This window comes from Malaya genurostris, chromosome 3, assembly GCF_030247185.1.
Source record: "Malaya genurostris strain Urasoe2022 chromosome 3, Malgen_1.1, whole genome shotgun sequence".
NCBI lineage: Eukaryota > Metazoa > Arthropoda > Insecta > Diptera > Culicidae > Malaya > Malaya genurostris.
Window position 1 is genome coordinate 75,002,266 of NC_080572.1, and position 14,045 is coordinate 75,016,310.

Consider the following 14,045-nt stretch of genomic DNA (forward strand, 5'->3'; position numbering starts at 1 on the left):
GCTAAAGCAAGAGTTTTCATGACGCACATGCACAAGTACCTTTCTTGAGTAAGATCAACCCATAAATCAAGTAAATCTAGTTTTCCCACTGATACTGACAGTGATGTGCGTGAAAAACGGATGTATTTTTTCCCCAAATACCTGCTGCGGTTGTGCAAAATGCGTAGGCAACTACATACATTGTTTAGGAGTATTTACGTACTCATTTTTTCACCAGACGGCACCTTTGGTGTCACCGATCGCTCTATGACATTACTATTTCACTCGGGTCTTTAGCTTTATTTGCTTTATGGTTGACCTTTGTAACTGTTGTCGGATTCAGGCATGGCATGCAGTTTCGATAGAATTAGTAACTACTGCAGTCATAGATACCTTGGTTGTGAGTCCACCGTAAGTTCAAGGTGTTTTGTGAAAAACAGTATTTAATTAGCGAAGCTGTGATATTTCGTCTGTAATATGGTCAATGGCATCCGAACACCTAAAATGCATCGAATTTCAAGGGCTGTCACGGTTTTGCATTCCGGTTCGAGATGTGAAGTGACAAGCTAGCGGCGATGGGCTTTATGAGTTGCTTCTTCCGACTATGTTCGGTATGCTAATAGTTTACTTTTACACGGGTGAGTCGTCCACTCTCAGTGCCAAATGGCAAATATGTGAAATGCCGAAAATGCTGTGCATGGGTGCGATACCGCGGGAGTCCATAAATTCATCTGCAAAATTGATTTGGTCATCAGTCTATTCAATAGATGCTCATGAAGTGTGCTCGAGGAACTTTAACTCCTAAACCGAAAGTATGAGATCTGCTGTAGTGAACTAGCTCGGGGCATATTTACTTCATATCGGATCGTCAATTGACAGTGGATTTCAATAATAAAGATATCACCATAGCTGCGGAAGTGTTTGGCAATATGATTAGCGTGTTCACAGCAGTGAGTGACCATTTCGGGATAATTATATAATTGTAGAAGTAATAAATTAATTTTGTTTTGCATCATCAGATTCTGGTGGCCTTCTCCAGTTTCGCTTGTGTCGTAAGCGGAGCGGATGATGATTTCAACATTGATGTGGTGCAACAGAATGCCCAAGTGTACCATGAGCAAAGTATGAGAAATAGTAAGTGTTGACTCAAGTGTGCGTTTTCGTCAGGACTCTAAATTAGATGCTGTGCTTCCAGATGAGTTCAATTACGGCTATCAGGTGGAAAATGTAAACAATCAGTTTCAGCATAAGGTGAAGGGACCGGACGATGTGACATATGGATGCTACGGCTATATTGATCCGAATAACGAGAAACAATTGGTTTACTACGTGGCCGACCGTCAGGGGTACAGAATAGTGACGCCCGATAGACCAACAAAAATTTTTACCGATCGGGTTGCCAATAGCATGTGAGTACAATTGAAGTGATGGTTATCTGATGAATATTTTGTATTTTCATTTTGTTGTTTACTGAATTTGGTTCAATCATTTATCTATAAATAACTGATAAAAGGAATCAGATAAGCGTAACTTGTTTTAGGCTATTTTGGTAACATACCGAATGAAAACTTCAGCTGTAAAATTAAGACTAGGATTTGTCAGTGGCAAATGTGTTTAAAAACATTGTAAGCGCAAGACTCGAACAGGAAAATGCGCAAAATCGGGTTAATCGTATTTATTTGATTTCTGCCCTTTTTTAATGACATATGCTGAGAAATTTTTTCAATGCTATTGCACTGAAGATGTTTCTCAAAAATATGTGCGACGAAGAATCCGACTATGGTACGGACAATTTTCATTCGATGCACCAAAATACCGGAATGTGTCTTTTGAAAAATATACTGGAATCTGGTTTTCCAAAAGTTATCCGATTCTGAAATGAATCTGTTCACACAATTCATTCCCAAGTTAAAGTGATTTAAGGTCAGGTTCCTTAAAACAATTTAAAAAAAATCGAGAGATAAGTTTTTCCGTTAATTGCTAGAAAATACTTTTAGAAATGATATAGAATTAGTTCCGAGGGTACACATGGCCGAGAAGTTGATAGAAAAAAGGGAGACGGTGCGCGCCCAAGCACGATTACTAGCGAATAAAAGATTTGTTCGGCTTTTTTTTGAAAACACATTTTTCAACTGAGTGTCACTCGTATTCCAAAATTATTGCACGTATCAACATAAACCAAACAGCATTTTACTCGTTAGATGTCTCTCTATGGCCGGAACTACAACCAAAAATATTATTTGTTATTTAAAAAAGTTATTAATAATTAGAAGGGCATAAAAAGGGTCGAAAATCGAAAAATGGCCACCATTCTGTTTTTTCTCGGTGGAAATTTTTCATTCTAGTTCCGACCATAGCTAATTCGATACGGAAGATGAAACTGTTTTGCTTTCCGATGATTGTTTTTCACGAAATGATGAATCCCACCAACAAATCGAACGAATTCGAGTAGCTGTTTTCATAGAAAAATAAAAAAAAACAATTTCTGATGAAGTTTAGCATATGTACTTTTATCTGAACAAAGTATAGTTTTTATATATTGTTTAAACAATATAAGTGAAATTTAAAAATAAACGTTCTTTAGAGGAACCTGGTCTTAATTTGTAAAAATAGTTTCAAATATAATGGCTATAAATTTTCTAAACGCTAGCTGTCATATATAAAGAAATCTTATTGTTGTATTCAAAAATATTGATACAACCAGATTTACGACCATTTGGAGATTAGCCTAATTTGGTGTTTAGGGTAAAACCGTTTTTAATTTTGTTTACGCTTCGTTCTCGACTGGCGGCACCACAGAGAACAAACATCCAAGTAGAGATTTCAATTTGTTTAAGAAATTTAACGGTTGTTTTAAACAGCAATCACAAAGTAGCAATTCTCCTGTAGAGGCGCTTCGAGCAGCCCAGTAATCCCTCGTGGGCTCTTGCGTTCGAGCTTTCATCATGCGTGCAGAGTCGTGCGATTGCATTTCGGTGTCTTTACGACTTATTTTCAATTTGTGTTCAATGGTGTAAAGACTGTCCCAGAAAGTATGGACGCACTTTGATTTCGCTGTAACTACAATAGCAGAATATTATTCTCAACATTTGCTACTTAGCCACTGTAGACTAGCTGGCGCACCTTCTTGCGAACGTTCCTCATTAAATTCCGTACAGGCTTCTTGGCGACAAGTTTGGACACTTTTTCCAATCTTTTTCGAGCTGTTGAATGGTTTCGGCTGCCGAGACATGTTTCCTAAGATGTGCCTTCGTTAATGCCCAAAATTCCTAAATTGGTCGTAGTTGTGGGCAATTTGGTGGATTCATGTCTTCTGGGACGAAAGTGACATTTTTGGTAGTCTACCATTCTACCGTTAATTTCGAGTAGTGGCAAGAAGCAAGATCTGACCAGAAGACAACAGGATCCTTGTGGCTTCGAATCATGGGTAGAAGTCGTTTTTGTAAACATTCCTTGATATATGAACAGCGAAATGTTCATTGAAGCAGTGGTGATAAAGGGTTTCGAAATCTTACCGCAGCTGCAAATTGCTTGCCATACCATAGCTTTCTTACAAAATTTTTCGACTTCGATCGATGTCTCGGACTGGTTTAACACTTGCCCTTCTCGCACCGTATAATATTGTGGTCCCGGCAAGGATTTGTAATTGAGTTTCACGTAGGTTTCGTCGTCCATGATTATGCAGCTCAAATTTCCAGCAAGAATCGTATTGTACCCCTTTCGAACCCTCGGCCTGATCGATGCTTCTTGTTTCGGACTAAGCTTTGGTTGTTTCTGCTTCTTATAGGTTCGAAGATTCAAACGTTCTTTAGCACGAAGAACATTTGACTTCGAAGTGCCCACTTTTTGGCCACATCCCGAACTGAAACCTCCTTCTTTTGCTCGAACGCCTTCAGTATACGTTTATCCAACTGAGGATTAGCAGGACCTTTTGTTCGACCCGTTTTCGGTTTATCCTCACCGAACGTCCTGATTGCATTTCGCACGACTTTTTCACTTGAGCAAAGTCAAAGTCTTGACACTACATTTATTTTGTGGAATTTGGCCTTTCTGTTTCAACAGACTTCGCAGCCGATTCTTAGTGTACAGAATCATTGTATGGCTAGTACTATGGATCCTACTGATACTAAGAATCTTTCCAGGTCGGGGCTCGAACATACGACAACTAGCTTGTAAGACCAGCGTCCTATGCATTGAACCGCCAACCCGGGGGAGAGTCCTATGCATTGAACCGCCAACCCGGCTTTTTCACTTACTCCTTCCATTTTTGCTAGCTTTCTCAGTGACAGTCCGCCTTCTGTGCACCATTTGTACACAATTTTTCGACGTTGTTCTGCTGAAAGTCCACGCTTTTCGAAACAATCTAATGAAAACGAATAAACAATTGCACAAGTGGTTAGAGAAGAGTGTGAACTACAGGACGCAGCCATAAAAACTGACAGATTCTGAACCATTGCGAAATGGCAGCGGTTTTTGGTTGCGTCCATACTTTCTGGGACAGTCTTTAGGATGCTACTTTTATCATTTTTAGATTTTGTTTGAAGTTCTTTTTCTTGTAACAAATAAACTTCTCTAATCCGATACAAAATTTTTTTATATGTGATCATGGAAACATAAACATTATTTGACGAACCATTTCTCATCAGTTATGCTAAACCGAAGAGAACTAGTGCTGATGTGTTGTGGTTGAAGGGTGTTACAATAAAAATTTTGCCAAACCAGAGTTTGTGAAAGTCGGTCAGTTTTTTCAATCGAAAGCTAAACCCTTTTTCTTTTTCTTGCTAACAGAACCCAAGAACAATATGAATTTTTGGGCCATATATTTGAATTCATTCATGAAGTCTTGCAAGGCCTCTTTTATCACCGCAGAATGTTAGTTTGCTTTGAACAGCATTTCGCGTCTTCTTGAGGTTCCGTTTGATGATGGCCCAATATTTTGCTATAGGACGGGGTTCTGGTTTGTGTGACTCCATGGTCTTTTTTCCGTAATGAAAAGATGCCAAATCCGACCAAAACAGAACAGAACAACTGTGATTTGTTTCTTTATTGTCTTCGATTAGAGTCAACCTATTTCAACACAGATTTTGGCATTAAATAGATGGTATTCACTATTGAAACGGAACAACAGCATGGGCTTTCTCTGTAACATAAGCAAACCGTTCGATAAAGCGGAGCTTACGTAAGAGAGTTATACCCAAGTCTTTAACAGGCGCAACTCGCTTAACTGAAGCCGCCATCATTGAATATTCAAATAAAATTGTTGACTGTACCCGTGAGAAGGTTATCGAATCACTTTTCTTTACATGCACCGTCTGACCGTTTCTGTCACATCAATCTAAGACTCTCTTAATGCACATTTGTAGAGTTTAAAAATTCACAAAACTGGATTTTGTACATGGATTTTGAGATCATCTGAAAACCTTTCTTGAAATGACACATTCACAAATAGCACAAAAAAGAAGTGTCCTAGATGGCTTACTTGCAGAATATCCGGTGTCACATTGAAAGAGAGAGAGAGAGCAGTTCCGACTCGTACAGAGGAGCTACGATCCGTGAGTTACGAAAAATACTATTAGTTATTCAATAAGGACATCCGCAAAGCCTTAAAATTTCCAACGCGAGCTGGCAGGGAACACGGTCGAAGACTTTTAAACAATTGTGTTGAAAGACAACAGACGCTCATGTACACAAATTTCCTGGTTGGTGGTTTCGATCGTGATGTAGATGTAGCTTTCTAATCCACAAAACTAGATGTAGCTTTCTAATCCACAAAAATGAGCCACGATATATTATTTTTAAACTTCGACAGTTTAGTATGCCTGAATATCTCTGCCATCCAATGCAGCTGCCTGTCTTGAAGTAGTTTCATTATTCTGTTCAATCAAATTTCGTCAGTGTTTGAGATCATATTGGGGCCGATTTGTTTTGCTAATCGTCACGATTTAGAATCACCAGTTGTAACACGATCGTCCGGATCGTTTTTCAGCTCGATGCACGCTTACTTGTGATATTTCGAACGAAAAGGTTTGGGTTCTAAATATATCGGAAGGAAAGGTTAAAACAGCTGGCCACACCTTTCGGTCATTTTGCAGCCCTCGGTTTTCGATTTTCTCTTCACCATCATCTTAGCTTATGACAATCGTTCTCTGAACACTTTAATTATGTTAGTGACGACTGATTTGGTCACAATTAACAATTTAGCCAAATTAGGGAGGGAAAAGTAGATCTGGATTTGCTATGCACGAGCAAGATTTCACATTTCACATTTGAAAAAAAAAGTGCTGTGTAGATTTTTTTTATGTGAAACACATATTTATTTTCTATATAGGGGCGCGAATCAGAAACTCAAGGAAAACTACACGTAGAAATGTGGTCAGGTTTTAAACACTTACAGCTCAGCCTATTTCGTATCAATTATTAATATTATTTCATCATTTGATAGGAAATATTTCTAAGATTCGATTTGAATGTACCAGGTCACGTATTTTTAATTATAAATGATTGAAATTTTAAATAGTAGCGAGCAGTGTCCTGTTTTGTCTGCTAAAAACCTTAGGCATATAGGATTTCCCTGCCATAGACGACGGTTTTGAAGGAGTAAGTGATATATCAAAGGGAAAGCATCGTTCTGATTGGCCTATCGATGCAAAAGCAAAGCTGTTGGAAGCACGCGAATCTATTAATATAAGCGAAATTATAGGTAACGTTTCAGTCCTACGCGTAGCATGCTAGAGGTAGGTTGTTGCTAGACTGCAAGACAAAAAGTACCGTAAAACGATTTGAAGTTTTAAATGGTATGCTCTGATCTTGTGTCATGCAAGCTAGGATGAATTTCCATGTTATGTCGTTTCGCCTGAGAAATTGACAACAACCCCAGGATACATTTTAATTGCTTGAGATTAAGTTCTAATTTATATAAGATGAACTCGATTGATAATGAGAAAAATTTTATTGCTTAAACCGAAATCGCAGAATGGTAGAGAAACTTAACGCAGTAAAAATAACTGCTTGCATACAAAACTTGAACACAAGCTTGACGAAGAGAAGCTTAAATATCGAAATACGTATTGCAAATGTGTACAAAGAAATAATTGCATACATTTGGGATATTGGTGTAATTTCGTCGGCTATAAAACAAATACAAATCAAGACAAACGATGTTCGGTGTTGGTTCCTAATCAAGATCAATCTAAGCAGACTCTCGTGCAATTGCAGATTCAAAAGTGTGACGATTGATTGAACTTTTTGATTGTAGATCATTAGAAATTTTGCTTGCCTTGTTCCACATCAATGGCTCGAACTATTCCATGGGGATGATCCTTGTAGTTTTTAAGTTTTTAATGCACGATAAAAAAGTGTGTTAAGTTGAATTGAATCAATTTTTGTTCGTAACAAATATGTTTGGACTCCTTTCATCGTTAATCGAACAATACGCGATGAAACTTCAGTACGATATTTATCACTCATGAGCAGAGACGTCTATACCCTCTGTGTGACGAAGAGCAAATGTAATTTCTCCCCTCGCACTGACTACAACAACGAGAGCTCTTCTCTTTTACACGTACACACCACTGTTCTATAAGGTGTGCACGCATCATGAGAGCGCGTGTTTATTTTCTTTCACCTTTAGCACCGGATCACACCAAAGTGCTAGAGCAAAGCTCTCAAATTCTCTGAGGGGGACGCAGCTGTTTTCACACGCCCGTGTGCACTCTGATGTATGGTTCGCATAAGAGATACGTGGGGCACGCATTTTCAGTAGCAATACAATTTATCGTTAAATTTTCGATTTTCCTTGCGTGCGATAAATATTTTCATAGCAAGGTCAGCTCTACTCTCTATAAATTATTAAAAAAATAACAAAAGTGTTCGCTCACCAGTGCACGCACCAGTGAATACTGGGGCTCGTGAGAGCGATTCTTGCGAGGAGAATGTAGTTCACTTGCGCACGCACACTCACACTCACACTGTCTATTTGACACTGATGAGTAGTGCGCTATCCTTTTTATGGGGTATTCGCCAGCTGCATCGTCAGTGTAGACATGAAACTTACACGCTGGTGTCAAATGAATGAAAAACTTACACAAAAGATTATTTTTCGGAAAAAGATACATTGCATACCGTGCATACGCGCTACCATTTTGCTACCCTAAGCCTTGTGATAGACATAGTTCTAACACACGATTAGGCATGATAAAGCGTACATAGAACATGGTCTACATCCTAGCCATCTCGCGATCGGTACCATACCTTATGATCAAAAAAGAACCGGAATTTTGATTTTAAAATTTCCGCGCTTGTCCAATCGGCAAACTTTTATTCTCTCAACGTTGGCAACACTTTTATACACATTCTGTTAAATTTTGACGCATATCGTACGATTAGTTTTTGTTTGGCGTCTATACAAAGAAGTTGAAAATTTTTCGTGTGGCGATTTTTATAATGGATGAAAATTTAGAACAACGTGCGTGCATCAAATTTTGTGTTGCAAATGGATTTAAGTGTTCCAAAACGTTGAAAATGTTAGAAAAGGCCTTTGGTGAATCGTCTCTAGAAAAAACACAGGCGTACGAGTGGTATAAACGCTTCAAAGGTGGTCGTACAAGCTTGGATCATGATGAGATCCCTGACCGCCCAACAACATCTGTTACTGAAGAAAACATTGAATCGGCGAAGCAAATCGTGTTGCAAAATCGTTCTGTACCGATTAGAGAGATTGCTGTGTTGTTGGGCATCTCTTATGGATCAGCCGAACACATTTTAACTGATGTTTTGGGTTTGAAACGCGTCGTTTCTCGGCTGGTGCCAAAAAAGCTGAATTTCATTCAAAAACAGCGTTGGTTGTGTCGCAGTTTTAGGCCAAAAACTTAACCAATATCATCAACCAAGCACCGTACTCTCCAGATATGGCCCCGTGTGACTTTTTCCTCTTCCCCAGACTCAAATTGCCATTGCGGGGAACGCGTTTTGAGACTAGAGACCATAGAAGAGAATTCGCTGCGTGAACTAAAGGCCATACCTTCGTCGGCCTATAAAACTTGTATGGAAAATTGGATCAAGCGCTGGCATGCATGTATTGCGCAGGAGGAGAGTACTTTGGAGGCGATAATTAGGAAATTTATTAAAAATTGAAATTTTGCGTTTTTTACTAAAATTCCGGTTCTTTTTTGATCATAAGGTACATCCAAACATCTTCTCTGTTCATCCAACACTAGTCTTCTCGCTCTATAACTATTTTCCGTTCAAGCACTGAGTAGTCATATCATTTAGTTTATTTTATTCAATTTGTACTCAATTAGTGAACAGTATCACCTTAGCTTAACTTAACACCTATGAATTTAAAAGTTATAAATTTAAAACAATCCCAAGGCAGCCGGCTACCGAGAGAGGAATATGGGTTGGAATTATGTTTAATCATATTTTGCCCGCTCGTTTTTCCCTTATCGAACCGATCCCTTGCTAGTCATAAAGGGTGATTTTTTAAGAGATATAAAATTTGTTAAAAAAAAATTGAAAAAATTTAAGAATTCTTTTTTTTTTTTTTTTTTTTTTTTAATAACTATTTATTGGAATATGAGTTAAAATTAAATTATTAGGATTTAAATTGGGTGTTCAGCCACAAGTGGTGACTTTTCAGCCCTGTTATATATATATATATATGATTTGGTTATTACCATGAAGACATCATTTGCTTCCGCAATTCTGAGATTTTTGTGTAGGGAAAATTCTAAACCTACTTGTATTGTGTAATGGGGAAAAGGAACTTATATACTAACTTACTAACTAATACAGAGAGCGAATCGATTCAATTGAAGATTGCATCGATTTTTGTCGGAATTTGCTTATAATATTATGTGACATTACATCTAATGGTTCTATATTTGTGAGTCTGTGTAACTCATTTGTACTAAACCAGGGAGGACGCTTCAGAATCATTTTCAGAATTTTATTCTGAATCCTTCGAAGCGTTTTTTCCTGGTGGAACAACAGCTTGACCAAATTGGTACCGCATAAAGCATGGCTGGTCTGAAAATTTGTTTATAAATTAACAATTTGTTTTTTAGACAGAGCTTAGAATTTCTGTTTATAAGAGGATATAAACATTTAATATATTTATTACACTTTGCCTGGATTCCTTCAATGTGATCCTTGAAAGTGAGTTTTTTGTCATACGTTAAACCTAAGTATTTAGCTTGATCAGACCATGTCAATTCCAAGCCATTCAATTTGAGAATGTGATTATTGTTTGGTTTAAGAAAAGAAGCTCTTGGCTTGTGAGGAAAGATAATTAATTGCGTTTTTGCTGCATTTGGTTTAATTTTCCATTTTGACAGATAATCACTGAAAATATTTAAACTTCTTTGTAGGCGACTGCAGATCACTCTTAGATTTCTACCTGTGGCTAACAGACTTGTGTCGTCACAGAATAGCGATTTCTGACAACCAACGGGTAGATTTGGAAGATCAGAAGTGAAAATATTATACAAGATTGGAGCTACACTCGAACCCTGCGGAACACCGGCTCGTACGGGTAGCAATTCAGATTTACAATTCTGATAGCTAACCTGAAGAGTACGATCAGTTAAATAATTTTGAATCATTTTGATCAAATAAATAGGAAACTGGAAATCAGACATTTTTGCTATTAAACCTTTGTGCCAAACACTGTCGAATGCTTTTTCTATGTCTAGAAGAGCAACTCCAGTGGATAACCCAGAAGATTTATTTGATTTTATCATGTTCGTTACTCTGACAAGTTGATGAGTAGTTGAATGTTCATGACGAAATCCAAACTGCTCTGGTAAAAAAATTGAATTCTCATTTATATGAGTCATCATTCTTAACAAGATAATTTTTTCAAAAAGTTTACTGATAGAAGAAAGTAAGCTAATTGGGCGATAACTTGATGTTTCTGCTGGGTTTTTATCAGGTTTTAGGATAGGAATTACTTTAGCGTTTTTCCATCTTTTTGGGAAGTAAGCTAATGAAAAACACTTGTTGAAAATTTTAACCAGGAGTCTCAAGGCAACATCGGGAAGATTTTTAATAAGAATATTAAAAATTCCATCATTACCAGGAGCCTTCATGTTTTTGAGTTTCCTAATAATTGATTTAATTTCATCAAAATTCGTCTCAATAATGTCATCGTGTGATAACACTTGGGTTGAAATATGATCATACTTCAGTGAGACTTCATTTTCAATAGGACTCACAACGTTTAAATTAAAATTGTGGACACTCTCGAACTGCTGAGCTAGCTTTTGAGCTTTTTCACCATTTGTAAGAAGTATTTGATTTCCTTCCTTGAGAGCAGGAATTGGTTTCTGAGGTTTCTTAAGAACCTTAGAAAGTTTCCAGAAAGGTTTTGGAATATGGTTTAATTTGTTCAACTTCTTTAGCGAAATTTTCATTTCGCAAAAGAGTAAATCTATGTTTAATTTCTTTTTGTAAATCTTTAACTATGTTTTTCATAGCAGGATCACGAGAACGTTGATATTGTCGTCGACGAACATTCTTCAACCGAATGAGCAGTTGAAGATTGTCATCGATGATAGGAGAATTTAATTTAGTTTGAGCTTTGGGAACTGAAAGATTTCTAGCTTCGATAATATAATGATTCAAATTATCAATTGCTGTGTCGATGTCCGCAGAATTTTCTAATATAGTTTCATGATCCACATGATTTTCAATGTGAGATCTGTAATCCAACCAATTAGCTCTATGATAGTTGAAAATAGAACTAATTGGATTAATTATAGCTTCGTTGGAAAGTCTGAATGTTACAGGAAGATGATCTGAGTCAAAATCAGCATGAGTAATCGGTTAACTACAAATGTGACTTTGATCTGTTAGAACCAGATCAATTGTAGACGGGTTTTTCACGGAAGAGAAACAAGTAGGATTACTGGGATGAAGAACTGTAAAGTAACCAGCTGAGAGTTGATTATGAAGTATTTTACCATTACTGTTATTTTGCCTACAATTCCACTGGACATGCTTAGCATTTCCAGTGGAATTTAAGAATTCTTTATGGGAATCGATAGAATGATCAATATAATTTAACATTTGAAGCTGATTTCGTGCAAATGTTTGCCGTGGCTCCGCTTTACATGGCAAGGTCCTATTTTTGCACTCTCTCTCTAACATATCGGTCGGTATTTCACGAATAATGCCTCCGGCATATAATCCACACCAAACAGTAATTTATTTGGGATGTATTTGTAGCTTCTGGCTGGACTTCACTCCAGATGCGGCAATTTTGCTTGTTGACGTGTCCATTCAACCAGACACATTCGTCGCTGAACACAATTTTTCGATAAAAAGTTGAATCTTTCTTATACTTTTCCAGCGCCCATTCAGGATTAATTAATAGACCAAATGACGATTCATGATTCAATTATAGACCAAACTGAAAAAGCAAGACATGATTCACGCGTTATCTGTCAAACACAGTGTTGCCAAAAAGATACCAGCAAAAAAATCACCCTTTATAAACTCTAAATAAGGAATCAATATTGATTATGTAGAAGGGAGTTACGGGTGCTCGTTTAGCGTCACCCGGCATGCCTTCGAGGTGACAAGGGACTCCTAAAAATTGAGCTCTCCACCACTCTTTTGTTGCGAGTTTTGTTTAGTTATTATGTTGCTTAAGTTCTTATGCGGTTTGAATTTGTTTTATCTTAATCTTAATGTTTTTTGCACTCTTTCTTCTCTACAGCGATAAGCTCGACGATCAGTTGAAGGGTAAGACTCTTGACGAAAAGGTTGTTGCATGGAATGACCTATTTTTACCGGAGTCCTGTCGAAGGCTCAACGACATACTCACTATCACTCACGCTTCGAAGAATGGTAGTGTAGCTCAAGGTTCGGCCAGTAGTAATATCATTTCACGATTTCAACCTGTGAGTCCAGCGACGCCGCCACGAAGTTCACCAACGTCATCTGTGATTTTTACTACCGCCACATCAACACCCGTTATAGCAAGTACAACGCAGCATCCGACTGCACCACCTACGCCTGTATTTACGACAACGACTACGACTGCTCGACCGACAACCGTGAGTTCCTCAACGGTACGTATTATCCCTGCAATACCTAGTACTATTAGTACCGTGGGTATTGCCCGTACAACCAGCACAGTACCAGTTACTCAGCGCCCAACTACAACATTGATACCACCGATAGCTGCCCCCACAGCATCTAATCGAAACGGATTCCCACAGCTTCCCGCTCCCACGAATCCAAACAGCAACCGCAATGATCAAAACCAAGGTTTGAATCTCGGTCCATTCAATGGCTATGTTTATCCGATTCACGGTGATTGTGAAGCCTCCGCATACAATGTCAAACAGCTAATGGCACAGATGGAAATACTGAATGCTAAAGTTTTGGAACTGACTAAAAATATTCAGGATTTGCAAGATGCAGGCACAGCCCGGAGTCCATCATGTGAATCCTGGTTGGCACGTCAGCAGTTTCCTCTGCTAGTGTATGTTCCAATCTTACTGCCCTATCTCGGCAACAACTTGGCCTGGAATGTACCGTTGAGCACGCAAAATTCGGCCAGTAGTACCTTCCAAAAGATGTGCACTGTGTGTCAATAAATATATGTAAATGATTTGGTCGGTAATAGTAAATCACTTGACATAGACCTTTTTGTATGTTGTCTCTCCGTGCGTCCCACTTACTTACTTCTTTTGTAATATTGTGAATGCAGCAGGGGCCAATCCACTTGACATTGGTTATACGGCGATCTTGATTGGATTCAAATACGCCAGCGGATTTTGTTTGTCCATCTTACGGTGTTTATTTAAAGTCGCTCGTCCCAAAGTAAGTTTACAATTCATGAGCTCATAAATTGTTCATTTCTCAATTGATCTTTTTTTTGGCAGTCAGTCTCTATGTCGATCACAACACAAGATAAATTGTCGCTTACCTCAAAAGTGCTTCAACAATCACCCAACCCATTTCATCCTTTGAAAATCTCACACATGAAAAGCTTAGGATTGTTTCAAAACAATTTAGCGCAAATATCAAAGCCACCCGAAAGAGATTGTGGTAAGTAT

The 14,045-nt window shown here is 38.0% G+C and overlaps 1 protein-coding gene across 1 annotated transcript; it reads left to right on the forward strand.

Annotated features, from left to right (window-relative positions):
• Nucleotides 1-767: 767 nt before the first annotated feature.
• Nucleotides 768-13,599, forward strand: LOC131439008 (uncharacterized). Its single transcript, XM_058609479.1, has 4 exons — nucleotides 768-929; nucleotides 999-1,113; nucleotides 1,175-1,388; nucleotides 12,698-13,599. The coding sequence occupies exons 1-4, from the start codon at nucleotides 909-911 to the stop codon at nucleotides 13,581-13,583; spliced, it is 1,236 nt and encodes a 411-aa protein (XP_058465462.1). The 5' UTR covers nucleotides 768-908; the 3' UTR covers nucleotides 13,584-13,599.
• The last annotated feature ends 446 nt before the right edge of the window (nucleotides 13,600-14,045 follow it).

Bases quoted from the DNA above. Each gene is read 5' to 3' on its own strand.
- LOC131439008 (XM_058609479.1), top strand. From the start codon at position 909: ATGATTAGCGTGTTCACAGCA. The intron at 930-998 runs GTGAGTGACCAT...TTGCATCATCAG, and splicing joins TGATTAGCGTGTTCACAGCA to ATTCTGGTGGCCTTCTCCAG. The intron at 1,389-12,697 runs GTGAGTACAATT...TCTTCTCTACAG, and splicing joins GATCGGGTTGCCAATAGCAT to CGATAAGCTCGACGATCAGT.